Genomic DNA, 17801 nt, shown 5'->3' with positions numbered 1-17801 from the left:
TGGTCTTTGTAAATAACAATTAGTAAACTAGTAGCCATAAAAATTATTAAATACTATATGGTCTTTGTAAATAACAATTAGTAAACTAGTAGCCATCGCTGTAGTAGTTGGATAGTTGCGTTGATGAGGACTATTCAGAAATCACTATTTTTTTTCCACTTCTTCTGTAAATGTTAAATTCCCCTTTCAGATTCACAAAATTTATCCCCTGCAGTTGGATGGTTGTGTGCTGAGCCCTCCACCTCTCTGCAGTGAGCCGTTTCTAAGTCAGATAACCCTTGTTTGCGCAGGAGGGAGGCAGGTGGGAAATCACTGAGAAGTGGCACGCTGGCTGCCGTACAGATAAAAAGAGTGAGGTTGCGTGTTGGAGCTACTGTGGCGTTCACGAACGCAGGGTTTGTTGGCCGCGTCTGCTGTATGAGGGTACTGGATTAATAAGATGCTCTGCTTTTCTGTTCCATTTCTCTTGGCACTTGAACATGCGAGCTCAGAACTGTAACTATACCCAGCACTGTTTTTGTGTGTAGGCAAACATTTAACAGGTATCCAGTACACATTATTATGTATGTGTGCATATGCATGCTTAGATGGCTCTGTTGTCGGGGTCCTTGGTTTTGTAAATGTTCTCGTCTTTATTGGCTAACAGTCTTGAAAAATGCCTTTTCATTGTCCATCAAATGCCATTCATCTTTGGCTTACAAATAAAATGTTACGCATCTGCCTCTCCTCCCCGTACCCCTCACATTCTTCAGGAAAATTTTGGCAGCCTTTGAAATAATAAATAGCTACACAGTGATTTTAAGTGTGGGCTCGTGGCATTGCCCACTGGGCAAATGAGAAGCCTCTTCCCTACCCCTCTCTGTGCTGTCAGTAAAGCGGTCTGAGCCGAAGTGTTTAACGTCACCGATGCCGCACGTGGATCTCGAGGCCCGCGGTACCCTCAGAAGAGCATATTTCCTTGTGCCAGCTGATGCTTATTTTCACTAGCACGACTAGCAGCAATCTGTCTTGCGGGGATGAGGGCTGAGAGTGCGGTTCCTCCTGCCGTCTCAGTTTGGGGGAAGGAAAGGAGGTGTTTAGCAATATGAATAACTAGATTTGTTCCCTCTCCTCTCTTCAGATTCCCTCTCAATCTGAACTTGCAGTTTTCCCTCTGAATTTTGCTCCCCGTTCCTGAAGCTTAGAAATTGCCTTCAGAAGGCATCTAATAGGATGTTTGAACAAGTGTGAGAAGTTTTTCTTTCCTTTGCACCTTCTGTTGACGTTAAGAGGTTTTATATTTGAATATCTGTTGGATGTATTCAATACAGGTACGTACTGAATATTTTTTTTCATTTAAAATTAGGCAATATTCTTAACAAACATTCCAGGATTTGAATAGCAATGCCCAAGAAAAAGGCATACAGCTGTTTCTGTTGCAGGTGGATCAGCAACTAATGGAAGTAGTTTATTTTCATGTTTTGTCAAAATAATGGTAGTTGTTTACAACCACTTATGAAATAAGTTGGTTTTGATTTTACACTCAAATGCTTTGTAGTGTTTTTCCCTCCCTTCTTTGTGCTACTCCTTCCAACAGTGAAATTTTTTTGTCCGGAGAAGTTCTCTGGATGGAAGGGGGAGATTTTTTGATTCATCATTTCATTCTTGTTCTCTCTAGGGTTAGTTCAGGGGTGCAGGTGAGGAGTTTCCTTGTGCATTGGTCTGTGTACTTCCTCAGTTAAAAAAACTGTGGGTGCTAAGGGAGTAGATTCAATCTGCCCTAATTTGCTCTTTTGAGCAGCTGTGTTCTGCAGCCTTTTTGTTTCCAGTGTTTTAAGAAGGGGTGCCAATCTCAGATGGTCCAAAAAGTTTGTGTATGAGGGAAGAGGACTGAAGAAAAGGAAGACAAGAGTGGTCTTGGCAGCTACCTCTGCACTTTCTTCCAAAACTGAATCGCAGAAGTGTCAAGCTAAGGAAGAAATAAGTAGCTGGAGTCATTATAAGAACAGGATGCTGGTGACCTGTCTAACCATAATGTGAAGTACACAGCTGTTCTGTGGTCAGCAGTAACACCAGGATAACTTTATTGGAAGTTTGATAAAGGCGGGGCAGAGTAATCAGTGAGAAATTTTACTGCAGATTGTTGATCAAATGGTGTGGGAACCCATGTAACAGTTCATCCCTCTGCGGCGTACTAAGCATACCTTGATCATCTCTGACACGTTTGTCCAACTAGTCCTGTAAACCGTCCGGTGGGAGAGTCTGTGCCCTCCCTATATTGGTGCCAATTTCCAGTCATTCTCTCCCCCTGCTACTAGAAACCGCTTCTGAAAATCAAAAATAATTTTTCTTTGCTTCTAGGTAAGCCAATTTCTTCATACTTCGTGGACATGAAGAAAAACTGATGCCTATGTTCTTACAGCAATTTATCATGTGTTGGAAGAGCGCTGCTATGCCTGTTCCCCCCTACAGTCTTTTGTTTTTCACAAAACAAGTGAAGCCCCTTCATTCTTTCCTTGTAGGTTCTGTCTTACATGCTGTTGTTTAGCGTTACCCTGCTTAGGTTAATCTCCCAGGAAGAAAATAGCAAGGTTGCATATACTATCTATGGCAGATCAGGTAGGCACCAGCAGGTACTTATGATGATACATCTGTAGAGCCATCTTGTCACGAGCCTGTGATGTGGTGGCCCTTACCAAGCAGATTTCCTTTTAGGAAGACCCCTACCTCCAGAGAAGATAGGCAACGTTAGACTTGTACAGACAGCGTTCCTCTGATCAGAAGCTGGCACAAGTTTGTCATTAGCAGGCTGAAGCGTGTCAGGCTGCTAATAAAGATCAATACATGAATAAACGTAGACTTGCAACTGTTCTGTATTAATTTTCTGTGTGAAGTGACTAATTTCCATAATTATCTGTCCCACAGTACTGGCTGGATCCTGCAAAGACCCTTGCTGAACATAAAGAATTGATAAACAGTATGTATTTAATTCAAACTTAAAGAACATATCTGAAGATGAAGTAACAGAGGCAATGTTCCATATATACAACCTGTACAACATTTATATTCTAGTCACAACAGATTGATAGTTCTTGAACAAATTTATTATTGCAGTTCATAGCTGTAACAAAATTTCATACATAGATTGAACATATGCCACCATTTTCCAATAATTTCTGTGTTTATTGTGCAAAGATTTTGCTGTGCATAGATTTTATTTTAGAATAATAAATGGTACTATTCTTAACTTGTATAATTAATTTTATAGTCGGTGTGATACCTCTGTCATACTGTACCATACCATAACCAACTTAGATTCCTTTTTGCTTCTGAAAGTAAAAGTAGTGCCTCTTACTGATAGAGGTTCTGTTACTGTCACTCTTCATATATCACAGATGCAAGATCTGTTATTTTTGTTATAATTAAAGAACGTGACAAGATTATTTTACTTAAGAATTTGGAGAGCTTCTATAAAAACATAATAAATGTAGCTGTGAGAATTTCAGTACTGAGTTAACTGAATCTTTTGGGATAGTAACATTTTTAAAAGGTGAATTAGAAAAGCTTTTCCAAATATTTCTTAATTAAATTGGCACATAATTAAAGTTGTACCATAAGATATTTGAAAGTGTGGAAGGGATAAGTATTCAGTGTTATTAGTTATGATGGGGAATCACATTTCATTCACAATTACATTTTTCAAAAGGTTTCAGTGGAAGAAGTATCTAAATGTCAAAATCGAGCAGTAAAAAAAAAAAATCTTTGAGAAATAGCAAGTTAGCAATGAAATCTAAAGTTAACTCTTCAAAATAAGCAAAACTCCAAGTAGACAGTCAAGCTGTTAATAAATAAACACAAGTCCAGACAAATAATAATAAATATCCTTTTTTTTTTTCTCTTGTGCAATGAGTGAGATGTATGGATTTGCTATGTGGATGCAAGATTTTTTCGGAAACTTTCAAGTCTCTTAAAATATTAAGATAAGCTTCTTAGTAGTTGTTTTGCAGTCAACTAGTAACAATTCGTAACAATTACCAGTTCATAACAACTAATGTTTGCACCAAATATTTTTTTATTCCTTCAGCTGGACCACCATACACCCTGTATTTTGGCATTAAATTCTATGCAGAGGATCCGTGTAAACTTAAAGAAGAAATAACAAGGTACAGTATTCAATAAGAGCGTAGTTTGTTGATTTCATGGTAGTAATCTACCCCAGCCAGGTACATATTGTTGTGGTGTGGCTGGGTTGGTTTTGTTTTTGCTCAAACATGCGTGTATAGGAAGAGGATTGTGACTAGCTTCACAGTGGTTGGTATGGACAACTATTTGGAAGCCCAAGATGATAAGATGCTCTCTGGTGCATCAAAAACCAAAGGGACTTGATGTGCATTTGTGTGGGTTTTTTTTTTAAGGAATGCATTGTAACATTCGCATTTATATTGTGTAATGATCAAGTTTAGAGTTTATTCAATATCAAAAATAAATACAGGGAATTTTCTTGGTTATTGGCCATAGCTTAAATTCCAGAGCTGTTTTGCAAAAGAATTTATTTTGGTCTTTCTAAAAATATGCGAAGGAAATTGAAGAGTTGCATGCTTTTGATTCTTTTAACTAAGCTTGAGCCTCTACAAAATATGCGACTGCACACTCTAACACATGGACGCGTACGCACACAGACACATACATACACATGCTTGCTTGAGCTCTCACACGCAGGGTTTTCTGTTTGCTTTATTTGTGAAAGGTCTCAGACAATTAGTTTTAGGTTCAAAAGGAAATTTGAGAATTTGGATAAGTAGGCGGACAAAATTAGTGCGCTGGCTTGCATTAATAAATGCCAAAATATTTCTTTTGATGTCCTACGTGTATGACACATGAGAATTCATTAGAATGCACACAAGGTTTTTAATTTTCCTTAATCAAAGGTGGCAGTTGTTGCAGCACAGGCAGAATATTTTTCTTGTACCAGAGTGAGAAAATTCTTTTGTTTCCATACCGGCACAGCAGGAACGGAAGTCTCCAATATAACAAGGCTGAGGCTGGCCTGGTAAAAATAATAAACACCGTGGCTTTGCAGGTAAAAGAGCATAAGCTGCCCACAATGTGATGCCCCGGTACCATGAAAGTTCGATGCAGTTCTCCTGTGCTTTTCCAGAAGCACGTTCAGCCCCGCTCACAGGGGAAGGCAGGTGGTCCTGGGAAAGGAGATTTGGCCACCAAACCTATTGTGGTTGCTGCCCGGGAGACAGGGTGGATTTCCCTCTGGGAAGTGACAGGGGCTAGGTTTTCAAAAACTGCTCCTCTTTGCCTTGTGATAAGGGCAGTCAGTGATTTGCACTGCTGATTAGGTATGCAAATCTAGTCGAGAAGCATTTTGGTATAATTAGTAAGCCTGCAGAATTTATGCCTTAGAAGGTACAGAGGGAGGGCATAAGAAAGCAACATGCTTGGATCACAGAATCACAGATACTATAGTCTTCAACAAAATACATTGAATAGTCAAACGTCCTCATCATTTCTGAGCATTTATTCCTGCAGCCTCTTAAACCTTGGAAGGAAGGTATATCTTTTCAGGGAAAAAAAAAATAAAACCTCCTTCTGCTTAGGCGGGATTAAAGGCCTTGTTTTTTCTTTATAATAATAATTTTCTGCGTCAGTGTGTAATTGCAGTGATGTGTTAACTGTTTTCGGCTTACCGCTGTGTTTCTTTGGAGCACATGTTTGTTATTTTAATAGATGTGAGAGCAGAGTCCGTTGTTCTTAGATGTTGATGATCTGTGGCGTTACATGATTACTATTTGCAAATAATGAAAACCCGTCAAATTTGTAATTGCTTCACAGCAAAATCTGTCTGGCTTGTAGGCAAAAGCTAACACTGCAGTGGTACGTATTAACATTTCCTGGATGTGTTTGCTAGAGCAAACGAGCACTTAGGCACTATTATGTATGCATGACAAACTTAGCCTACAAGATGAGAGTGCTTTAGCTACAAGTTTGGACAAAAGACCTGGTTTTGTGGGCATTGAGATTGTTCGCTTTATAGGAGTCACTTAGGCACGTAAAAGTTGGCTCTGACTGTTCTTTTGCAGGGAGGTGGTGGGTTTTTTTGCAGTTTCCTATCTATGCTATGAGAAATATAGGTACCTGCTACATGGAAAAGACATTTGTAGCATCATCACAGCTGGTATGAAGCTGTGCACTGTAGAAATGTAAGAGTGCTAACAGAAAGATGGGTGCATATCAGAAATGCATTTTGTGTTAAAAAGAATGTGCTGTGTACTCCACAGTAGGTGTAAAATGCTCTTTGTCATCATCATTCATACAGAGAAGATTTGTCTAGGTACGACTGGCAAGCATAATCAAGAAGCAGTATAGATGGATTGCTTAGAGTGAAGAAACACTGAGCGTATGTGCTTTGTGTTGCCTAATGACATTCCCAGAAAATTCTTAGATTACCCATTTTTTTAAAAGATGGACATTCCTGCTATAATAGCTGTCACAGCACACCTTCTGGGGGATCATTAACCAGAAGACACCGGTGTCATTATTTAGAGGCTCATCTGAGCTGATAAAGTCTAGTAAGTTTGGTTGGATCTTAAACAATTTGTAGATCAGCTATCATGTAACATGCAGTTTGCAAACTTGCCTGAAATCAGCGTAGATGCTCTTTGAACTTACAGATCATTCCAAGGTGCTTTCATAAGTAACTTATACCAACACAAAATAAATTATTTGCAGTACAGCTGAATGGCCCAACATAGATAAAGTTGAATTAGTGAATAACGAAAAAGCTATATGTATGGTTGAACATTTTTTTTTTAAAGTTACCTTCTTAGTGTTTTTACCTTTTGTATGAACTTGGTGCAAGAAATTTGCTTAGAATGATGAGAAATACTGAGTAGATCTGTTGTAATAAAACCAGACAAAATGCGAATAACATTTAAAAGATTTCCTATGGATGAGTATGGGGAGTTGCAAACCAAGCAGATCCTGTGTATGATGGCTTATTTTCTTGCCTTTACTTTTCCATCCATTCTGTGCATATTGTCTCACTGTAAGTGGTCTCACTACATGCATCAGCAAGTGTAGAAGCAGGTTATGACTTTGCAAATTGCATTTTTGCCCCTGCTGTCTCTATTCCAAGAAGAAGAGTACCCTATGCTATGACAGGTACAGTTAGCTGCTGTTGGTATGCCCATTCATCTTTTTCAGGGGGGTATGGACTCCCATCAAATCTGCCTGCTGCTCTAGAGTTGGTACTCTGGTGTGTGGAGAGGAAACCTTTGCGTAAAGAAATAGCCAATACCCAGTTGTCCCTTAGGTTGATCCAGTGATCAGGTTAAACTTCCACCCTTTGGTAGGTTTCTTGTTCAATTTTTCCGATTCCAAGCCCTCTTCCCCACTTCCTGATTGCTCTATGAAAATCAAAAGAGAGAAATGACATTTTTAGGAGGAAAATTCTGCAGAGTGCTCCCTTGCCTAGGTTCTTTCGCTAGATTAATCTTAGTCATTACTTCAAGGTCAATAGGTGAAAGGTCATTCAGAGAGGAATACAGTCTTTGACTGTCACATAGTTACGGTACGTGGTATGTCTTCAGTAAACTGGAAGATGATAAAACATTAATTGGTGCATCAGGCTCAATATTGAAATAACAACTTTGTTTTCTCTCTGTGTTTTAGGTATCAGTTTTTCTTGCAGGTCAAGCAAGATGTGTTACAGGGCCGTTTGCCGTGCCCAATCAACACTGCAGCACAGCTGGGAGCATATATAATTCAGTGTAAGTTCTTCTGGCCAGCTGAGAGCTTATGTCTTTTAATCCTACATTATGATTAGCTTTAAGTGGTGACTGAAAACTTCACTAACACTTTATGCATTCATTTTAAAACAGAAGAAAATTAATATGACTGATTTCAGCTAAGGGAACTGTAAATAGATGACCATTCTGAACAGATAATATAGAAGCAGTATAGAAGTTAATGTAAAGAAGAAACTGCAAAGTCAGTCTGAAGACTCTGACAAGCACTCTTTTTGCCTTGCTGAGGAATATCTTATTATGTACTTAAGAGTTTATGGCTTACGCCGGATTGCATATAGGCTATGACGAAGCCTTCCATCAGGAGGTTTACAGATTTGATGAGCTATTGGCAGCCTCCAGCCAACAAAGTGTCAAATAAAAGATTCTTTCAAAAATTACATTATGTCAATATGAGTGTGCCTGTGCTTGAAGGGAGGATGTGTTTTGACCTGAAATGAAGAATTTTAATTCTGTCTGTCATTTTTCTGCATTCACCCATCTGTAGTTAGCTTTCCAGAAGTGGATGTTATATCCCGCATACTTGATAGAACTAGCAATCAATTAGAAAGGAGCTGTCTGTCCACCAGTTAGTTATTCCTTTTACATTACAGCTCAAGCTCCATATTCAAACACAGCTGGTAACAAAAAAACATATGATGAGCCGTGTTGGAACCTGTAACTGTAATTTGTTCTAGGTTAAATTTAGATTTCTCATGAGTGATGTATATTAAGCAAGGATATTTGTATTACTGGTGTTCCAAGTGTGAGTCAACAACACTTAAAACAACCAAAAAAATTGTCCTCCTTTCATTTCCATTTTAGAATAACACGGCAGAATAACTTGTGTATGAAATGCGAGTGGGCATTATACAGAATTTCAGCGTGTTATACGTGTTTCTGAAAAGCTAAAATTTCAGGCAGTTTTTATTCTTTTACAATTATTTTTAACCTCATTTTGCTGCCTAAGAAATGTGATGCATCATACTGTGAAAAACTGCAATGCACATTTCACTTTACTGGCATACGTACCTTCCCTGAAAAAATACTGCAAGTTTGAAGCAGGAAAATGTGTAATGATTGTAACATCCTCATCGTATTATGAGAAATGAGTAAAAAGAATACATTCTTGTCCTTTAGTCATTTTGTAAGGTTATTAGAGAATGGGCAGCTGTTGTTTTTGTATAAAATCCTGTTCTTCTGATTCTAATCTCAGATATTCTATTGGAAAACAATGAGGAAGCTCATGTGAGTGAGGAGAGTTGAAGCATGGCAAAGAATACATACAGTGGGTTAAAGTTAGTTCTGGCACCAGCAAACATACATTCCCATTGACTCTATAAAAACCTTTGTCCTTTCATTTAGGGCCTGCAGTTGTTCAAAGTATATAAAGACACTTGAGAAATGTCTGTGCCAGATACTAAGAATGTGAACCCAAAGTGTCAGCACCGAAGTCAGCAGCCTTTCCAAGGGTGATGTGCCAAACTGAGATGAAGTGCCTTTGTGGAAATTCAGTAATAGTTGAGAAGCTCTGCTTCTGTAACGGTATCAGTGGTGTCTTTCCTCATGAAGCTACTAACTGCCGAGATCCAGAGGAGAAACCGAGACCATGTGTTCTCCCAGAGTCCCCTACACATGTCCTGCTCCAGCCACAGGCTCTGCTTTCACCATTCAGGTTGTGCCTGGGTGTCATCTTTGGGCAGATCCTGTCCTTAGCACATGAATCGTTTTCCTCCTTTTGTGGTCAAAGACTGAAGACTATTCTAGTGGTGATGGTGGAAAAATCAGTACCCATGGCACAGTTTGCAGAATATACCAGTTTTCCTATTGGGAATGCTGGAGTTGTTGCTGTTGGAGTCATTCCTGTTCTTATTCCTGCTATTGGGCAAGAAACCACGTCGTTTTTATGGAGGTTTTCCAGGGAAACTTCTCTACTGAGCAGATTGCTGTCTTGTTCTAGAAACATCTTTAAATTCTGGAAAGAAACATGAGTTATTAGTTGAGTCTTCTTGGCTCTTGTAGGCTCCCTTTGGCTATGTTTTTGTGGTGTTTTGGTGGGCATCGGATAGAAACATTCCATGAAGCTTTTCTCAGAGAAGCGCAGTCTGTGCAGACTTTACTCAGGGTTATAAAGATTGAAATACTAACTTTCACAGAATTTCTCAGATAGATGCAGTTATAGTTAAGATCAGTAAAGGTGAGTTCTGACCAAGATGCATGTTTATTTTATAATTGCTTTGCAACATGTAAAGTGATACAACTAATGTATGCAAATTCAAGGTTGTTTTAAAGAAAATTATACTAGCTATTCATTATGTTTTTTTTCTTTAAGATTTTTTTAAATTTATTTTGAAAGTGACTTTAATGTTCACGAAATACATTGATATTTTATTGAAGAATGAAATTTTGTGTTTCCTCACAAGAAATGACACCCTTAGAAGGGCATACCTCTAGGTGTCTCAGGATATGTGTCTCCATTTGCATTCCCACACTGACATTTATGTTAGGAGTCCCAGCACGAATATGGGTCAGTTCTGTCTGTAATATTACAGCTTATTGTGAGGGCATAGATATTCTAAAAGATAGACTTTTCTTCTATGCTTGATTTATGTATGCTGCCAAATAATATACGTCATCAGATTTCAACTTCGTTGGCTTGGACAAAATCATATCTAGTCCTGTAGAAGTGGTAGATTTCCTGTCAAAACCTCTAACTCTTTGAATCTTCCATTTCTCTTTTAAAATGACTGAATACATTTTTTCTTGTTTTTCTGTGCTGTAATATGAACAGTGCTGAAGTGTCTTTGGGTTTTGTAACTTTTTAACTGACTGCATGGTAAACTGGCAGTCAGCTGGAAAGAGGCGGCTTGGCACCAATACCTGGATTATATAACATACTTTTTGGTTAACATAAAGAGTTGAAAAATGGTGACCTTTCTTTTCTACTTGTGTCCTCTAGCTGAGCTGGGGGACTATGACCCCTATAAGCACACTGCAGGTTACGTCTCGGAGTACCGCTTTGTTCCGGACCAGAAGGAAGAACTGGAGGATGCCATAGAGCGGATACACAAAACTCTGATGTAAGAATTCAGTACTGTTGGGAACTTGGCAGTTAACATCAGATCCAGAGGTGCTTGGTAGGTGGGGAAGGGAGCAGCTTGTGGTACAGAGTGGAGATCTCTAGACCCAAGGAAAGATCACAGAGCATCCAGTTATGTCCCTCAGAAACAGAAAACATTTTACGTAATTGGAGTTGGTCTTTTAGGAACTGAGTAGGCCAATAACTGGAAATATGATGTCTGTCAGACCTAGGAATGGGTGTTTCAAACTAGCAGTTTTAATAGCGTTCCTGTTTACTCTTAGTTTTGTAGTTTAAAAGAATGAAATAAAAATCTGTGCGTTCTGTTCCCAGTTCCAGGACAGATTTCCTGCATAATTTTGGACAAATTGCTTATTATGACCATGCCTCAGCCTGATGTCCGTAAAATGTGGATAATAACATTTCTTTGCTTCGTACTGCACTGTGTATTCAAACGAACTGTTAGGACAAAACCACTTTTAATCTAATAATGTACAGCACTTGGTACAATGAAGCCTCTATTTTCTTGCCAGATCCTTAGCTGGGGTAATGAGGGAATGCTTGTAGCAACCTGCATGAATCTTTGTGGGAGCAGCTCACGTTGCAGGAGGTACCGGGAAAGTAGTTTGTATACCCATGGTTTAAGTGATAATCTCAGTTGCAACATCTGCATGAATTAAAGAGACAGTTTGGTTTTACAAGCATAAAGTCCTTTCATTTTATTAACCAACATAACTTACATAAAACATATTGCAGTGGTCAATATAAAGGATTCCACTGTAAGGAAGAACATATGATTTGTAAGAAAAAAAAGCAGCATCTAGAAACTGAGTCATCACACAGCACTGAATAACACAGGGCATTCAAAGTGCTGGTTTCTGGACAACAACCAAACAAATTCCAAAACTTTGCATGTGACCTTAAAGCAGTGGGAACACAGGGTGGGCCTCGAAATTATTTTGGTTTAAACTGAACAAGGCACAGGCAACTACACAAGTTCACAGGCATTGAAACTATACCTGATATTATATTTCTTATGTATGAGAAGGAGCTGAGAAGGTGGGAATAAGCTAGAGTTATGGTACTTGGCAGGGGCAGCCGTTGAAGGGATTGCAGGAGGATAATATTAGGCACACTGCAGACAGGACAAAGGAGATCTGAAACATGTATGTTGATGGACCTGGGAGACTCATGCAATCCCAGCTTAACCTTCAGAAAAGTTGGAAAAGACAAATTCATTTTTATAATAGAGACTGCAAAACTTCAATTCTCCATCTTCCAGTTACTGGAACAATAATCACCTTGGACTCAAAGCATGTGAATTGTACCGTCATTGACATTCTGGATAATCTCTGCCTGATGGTGGATCCCAAGATGCTGCTTTGGGGTTCAGTTGATTTTCTGTCAGACTGCAATTTGTGCATACAATGCCTTCCATTGATTACTTGTCAATGGAGTGAGAAGCAAAACTGCAATAAGGACAACTAGGAGATGGACTGGAGTGCCCAACAGATAAGCAAAGCAAGACAAGAGCTAGTAACCTCTGGCCCCATCAGTGCTGTCAGCGCTTGAGAGAGGAACAAGAGCAGCAACGTAGAGAGGAAACACATAACAATCTCATAGGGAAGCTGGAGGAAAGAACATAATTTCCAGTTAAGAAGGCAGAGCCAGAAGGTGATCCTGTATGAGTATAGATTAAATACTAGATTCATTTGCAGCAGCTGTGTAAGTAGTCTCTTAAAGAGAAGGTTTAACTCTATGCTCTCTCTAGGCGTACAAAACATATAAAAAAAACCCCAGCACTTCAGAGCTACTTCTTGTCCACTTACTCAGCTTTAGAAACGGCCTTCTACGTATGGAGTACTTTCAGTGAGATTAGAGTGAAGTGCTCTTGATGTACAGTAACAGAAGCTGAACCACCAGTCACTGTCTGAAAGCACTGCAGGTCAGAGGGATTGGGCTTCCCAATCTGCTGTTCCAGGCGTTAGACCACAGTGCCTTCAAAAATGCAGAACGTGAAATTGGTTTTGAAAATAAAACATATGCCAGAAGTTCAGTGGTACATAATGCCAAAATAAACATATACTTGCTTATCTCCAAGTTCATGTTCCTGGTAAGTGTAAAGAAGCTTGTTCTAACAAATCCAGCTTAGGTGCAATTGTGATATAACCATTTGTTAAGACGAGAGCAGGAAGAATCATTTTATGAGTGTGTTCATCATACCTTTTGTCAAAGTAATGTAGAGATAATCAGAGCTAGCCATCTTGTATGTAGATCTAGATTTCTTGATTTTCTTGGTATAATGAAGCCACAGCCTGCATAAAGGTTAAGTAATTTCTTGCCTGTAGTTTTGCATGTTAGTATTATGTTAGCCTTGTTTAATGAGAAGAGATAGTAACTTGGAGACACAGCTGTTCTCTTTGAAAAATTCTCCTGTAATTGGAGTCTCTGCCAGTTGCCACATTGACCTGAGCTTTCTCTTTCAGGGAACAGAGTCAGTTGTTCAATAATTATTTCTCTGTGGTTGCCTGACTACCTTACAGTAATTGATGCGTTATGGAGGACCTTACTGCAGGTCCTTTGGTGAAGTAAAAAAGTACTGTTTTCTTCTGTTCCAGAGGGTGGAAATTGAGTCACAGAGAGTTTGTTTGGTTCAACATCGCAGAGGTTGTGTTTCAGAAATGGAACTTGAGAGGAATTTCTGTGTACTGGGCCACTGATACAGCTGCATGGCTGTTACATTTTTTGCTATGTCATTAGCAACTGCAAAGGCTGTTTTGCTTTTGGTGTGTATTGTCAGGTTGTATGATGCTGAGGAGAGTTTGTGTTTTAATACACAGTAAAAATGAAACACTCTTTCTGATGACGGGAGTTGTTTCAGTTCCTGACATTCCCCTCATGTTCTGCCTTCTCCATCTGCATTTGGGAGGACTTCTTCCTCTGGCTCCCATCTGCTTCCTTTGGAAGCTCCAGCTCACACCTTTACTTCTTTCAATATTTTTGCAAATGTACTTTATTATAAATCATGTATTATTGTGAAAATATTTATTCACATGCACACAGTTATATGAGATTTGAGCCTTTGTGTACAGAGACAGGTGACAAGAGTGGGATAAGCACATCAGCATTTTTCTAAGCATGGTCAGTAAGGGAACAGTAACAGCAGTATTTAAATTGGTGTGGGATTCTATCACTAATTCAGTAATGGTAATTAAAATAATGAACGGTAAATTAATTAAAATAAATAACAGTAAATCCACTTTGCTCAAGACTGATATCTAGCCTGCCTGGGAACTCAGTAAGACAGTACTACTCCAGTGAACATTGTGCTTACAGTCCTGAGAGTACCAACAAGATTTTTAAAAAATCGAGCCATGGAGTAAATTTTTATAGCAGAATTGGATAAAAGACATGTCAGATGTGACAGCGCTGACGTGTTGAATATCCAGTGTTCTGCATAACCCGAATACAGAGGTGAATCGCAGATCTATTGGGAAATGCCGCTCTTGAAGAAAGGGATTTCCTTTACAAGCTTCAGGTCTGCTGCTTTTCCAGGAGTCCTTGGAAAGAAGGGCCAACACCTGAAACAGTGTCAGTGCTGCTGTGTGGATAAGATGGGCTGAAACAGCCCATCTCCAAGATACAAAGGCGACATTGTAAATACCTATACTATTGCATTCGTGCTAGCACTGCTGTTTCACATCTTCAACATCAGACGTGTTTTTTTTTTATCTTCTCAGGCATAACACAAAGCTGGAAAAACCTAGAAAGTAGCTGCTAGGCTGGAGAGAATGGGGAGACGAGAAGTGGGAATGTGCGTATTGCAGGACTTTTCCAGGTCTTGAGTCAAAACATTGAGCTCTGCTTCACACCTTGAATTTGAAAGGTCGCAAATGCAGTAATGTATTTCCCCAAGACAGCAATCACAGGGTGAAAGAGGAGATGCATCTTTTTGAGTTGGTATTTTCACAAGATGTGCTGTACTTTCTCAATAACAGTCCAGTAGCTTTCACAGAACTATTAAAAAGGAGTGAAGATGAAAATGCAGCTTCAATTATTTTAGGCTTGCAACAGAGTGTCTTGGTCTTGTATCAGTGGCAGTTATTAAGGGAAGAACAAATTAAATTTTGAGGATAAGTCTGTTGAAAGCTTTGAATTTAGTTAGTCATTTTGTTATTTTTGAAAATAAATCCTTCATCAGTGATGTCAAATATGTTCCTAGTAGCCAGGTTTTTTCCCCCCACCAGTTTTCCCCTATTGTTTCCTACCAGCATGGAGCTGATGGTAGTTTTTAACTGATGAACTGGTATTTGCAGATAGGAAGGCAAGCTGGATCTTTGAAAGTGGTAATCTCTTGAGACAGACTCCAAACTTTGTTTTCACAGTAGCAGACTTGAGTATTACCAGTTGGTGTGACTTCCTGTAGGCAATATTCTATGAAGAAAGGAATATTTTGTCTGAAGTTATGAACCCTGCTTTCAGAAATCCTTTGTAGCTTCAGCACTGCTATGGGGAAATAGTACCCCAGTCAATTATGCCATTCCTGCTTTATTAATAATCGTGTAGTTATTGGGAAAAAAGTTATTTTGCATATTCAAGACTAAAAATGGAGTGTCTGAAATGTGTTTGTGACAGCAGGGAAAAGATCAGCCATGGTAGTAGGCATACAATGTATATAAGATAGCATATATCTGTGGTAGAATCTTACAGCAGAAAATTTAGTAAAGGTTTGTGCCTACTTTCCAATCTCAGTCTCACTCGGAGCAAGCAAAAATACTGTGCTGAAAGGATAATGACAGTCTAAACAAATGGTAGGAAGAGTTGCATACCTGTCCAGCAAACTGTATTTATTAATATGATCTATTTTAATACATTGACTGGAAGTGCAAAGTTCTTACACAGAATTTTGTTTACAGGGGTCAAGTTCCTGCTGAGGCAGAAGTGAACTACTTAGGGGTGGCCAAATCCCTGGAAATGTATGGAGTGGATCTCCATCCTGTCTATGTAAGTGTTGTTTAAATATTTTAAAGTTGGTAACAATGAAAAAAAATTAATGTACTAATGTGGAGAGAGTATTTATACAGTTCAGTTGCCACAGAATAACTTGAAAGGAAACACTGTACTTAAGAAATGCAAAGGAACACATATTTACAGATTGGGGATTCAGTTGTTCATACATACAGAAGCCTAATGATTTTCAGATTAAAGGCTGTGATTTTATTATACCTATAAAGACAATCAGTTATACTCTGGAAAAAACAATTCAGACAAATAAGTTATTAGTGCAAGTGTCAGGAGAGATGAGAGAGGGTTATAACCTTGTCTTTGACACAAGAATTTGCACGTTATTCTTGTGTAAATAACAGTGTGTCCCAAAACCTTTTCAATACCATTGCAAAAACTAGGGTCGGGTAGCAGCAGCACATCTGGCTTTTTTTAATGTTCTTTGTGAAGGTTTTGCTAAAGATCCAGCGTATGCTTCCAGCTTTTCCTCTGTTGTATCATGCAGCAGTGCAAGTTGTCTGCATTGCCTCAGCAGAACTTCTTTTGTAAAACGGCATGTATGTTGGGATTGGGTCCAAGTCATCACCTGGAGGCTATGTGCTCCTGGTGGAAACATCATTCTATCTTGTTTGAATAATTGTGCTTGTGGCAGGTTTTTTTGAATAAAAGAAAATCAGACGTTCGAATGGGGAGTTGTAATGTAGATAGTTCACTGAGCTAGATGTCAGTACTTTGTAATATTACTTGAAAGAAAATAAAGAAATCAAGATAGTACCAGAAGATTAAGTGTGTATTTCCTGCCGAAAATTGTGTAGCCTGCAATGTGAAGGATTTTTTAACGCACCCTGTGGCTTAATTGTATTCGTATCCCATGCTCTGTGCCCCTGCCAGCCACAGAAAGCTGGGGGAGCTACTGGAACAAGATTCAACATGATCCAACAAAATCATGTCAAATTAGCAGAGCCTGGAAATTTTTTTTTTTTTTCCTTTTAGCTTGCTTTTATTGTGCAATGAGATCTCTGTCTGGGTAATGAGGGTGAGCTGTAATATGCCCAAGTCTAACCCATGGATGTCATTGTTTCTGTTTGTATTACAACAGCGACGGAAGCCCTCATTGCACATGTGAAGCAGATGTAGTTCTTCTCCTCTCTTGGTCATATTAAAATTGAAGCTGCCTTTAGCAGCTAGCTCACCGAGGAGCCCAGGCAGAGCTCGCCAGGCGTGCTTGAGCTTTCGCACGTCAGTAGTCACGCAGAAGGACGCTTTCTACAGTCAGTCCCTCTCACAGTTGATACCTTTTGCGGTTCATGCTCTGCTGGTTTAGAGCTTGCAGGGCTCTTCCTCGTTGCCTCAAGTAATCAGATGAACGACCTTTGCAGCTGGCTTTCTTTTAACCTCATGCACTAAGGTTTGCACTCTTTCAAGTGTAGGGTGCATCTGATTTTGGTTACTGGCCATGCAGCCGGGAGGCGGGGGGGCTTCTGCCAGTTGGCACTGGGGTTTCCACCCTGTTCTCTCCCGTGTGGTTTGTGATTTGGATACTCACCTCAGGAGCGGTTTCCTTTGGAGGAGATGATGCATGTGGCTGTTCCTTGCATGTCGCTACCCATTCTGAACAAAAAAATGCTCTGAATCTCCCGAAGGAAGTACTTCACTTGGTAGCAGTACACAGGTGATAACTGTTTTAGGAGGGAGAAGCCAACTCTGAGGCTATACTGTAGTAGAAAAGGTCAGAAAATCGCTATTTACCTTCAGATGAAAGTTAGGATGTCTGTTGCATTCACGTCTCAATAGAGAGTCTAGTTTCTGAGTTTTGGCTGTTTGCCAAATACCCAAAAGTAATTCCTTTTAAAAAAAAAAAAAAAGTGATTTTTGGTTTTTTTACCATGGCATGTGGAATCTGCCATTCTTTCCCTCCTTGCCATTCTTTCTTGCCTCTTTGC

The 17801-nt window shown here is 39.3% G+C and overlaps 1 protein-coding gene across 1 annotated transcript in view; it reads left to right on the top strand.

Annotated features, from left to right (window-relative positions):
- Positions 1-17801, top strand: part of EPB41L4A (erythrocyte membrane protein band 4.1 like 4A) — a gene marked incomplete at both ends in the record, with an annotated part of 130141 nt that overhangs the window by 56718 nt on the left and 55622 nt on the right. Inside the window, 5 exons of the mRNA XM_082012896.1 lie at positions 2905-2956; positions 4064-4142; positions 7663-7760; positions 10735-10855; positions 15771-15858. Coding sequence (XP_081869022.1) covers positions 2905-2956; positions 4064-4142; positions 7663-7760; positions 10735-10855; positions 15771-15858 — 438 coding nt within the window. The remainder of the gene's footprint in view (positions 1-2904; positions 2957-4063; positions 4143-7662; positions 7761-10734; positions 10856-15770; positions 15859-17801) is intronic.

The sequence above is a fragment of the Phaethon aethereus genome, assembly GCF_964289735.1.
Source record: "Phaethon aethereus genome assembly, chromosome: Z".
NCBI classification, from domain to species: Eukaryota; Metazoa; Chordata; class Aves; order Phaethontiformes; family Phaethontidae; genus Phaethon; species Phaethon aethereus.
The sequence above is the reverse complement of the archived record's forward strand: the minus strand, read 5'-3'. Positions and strand labels throughout refer to the sequence as shown.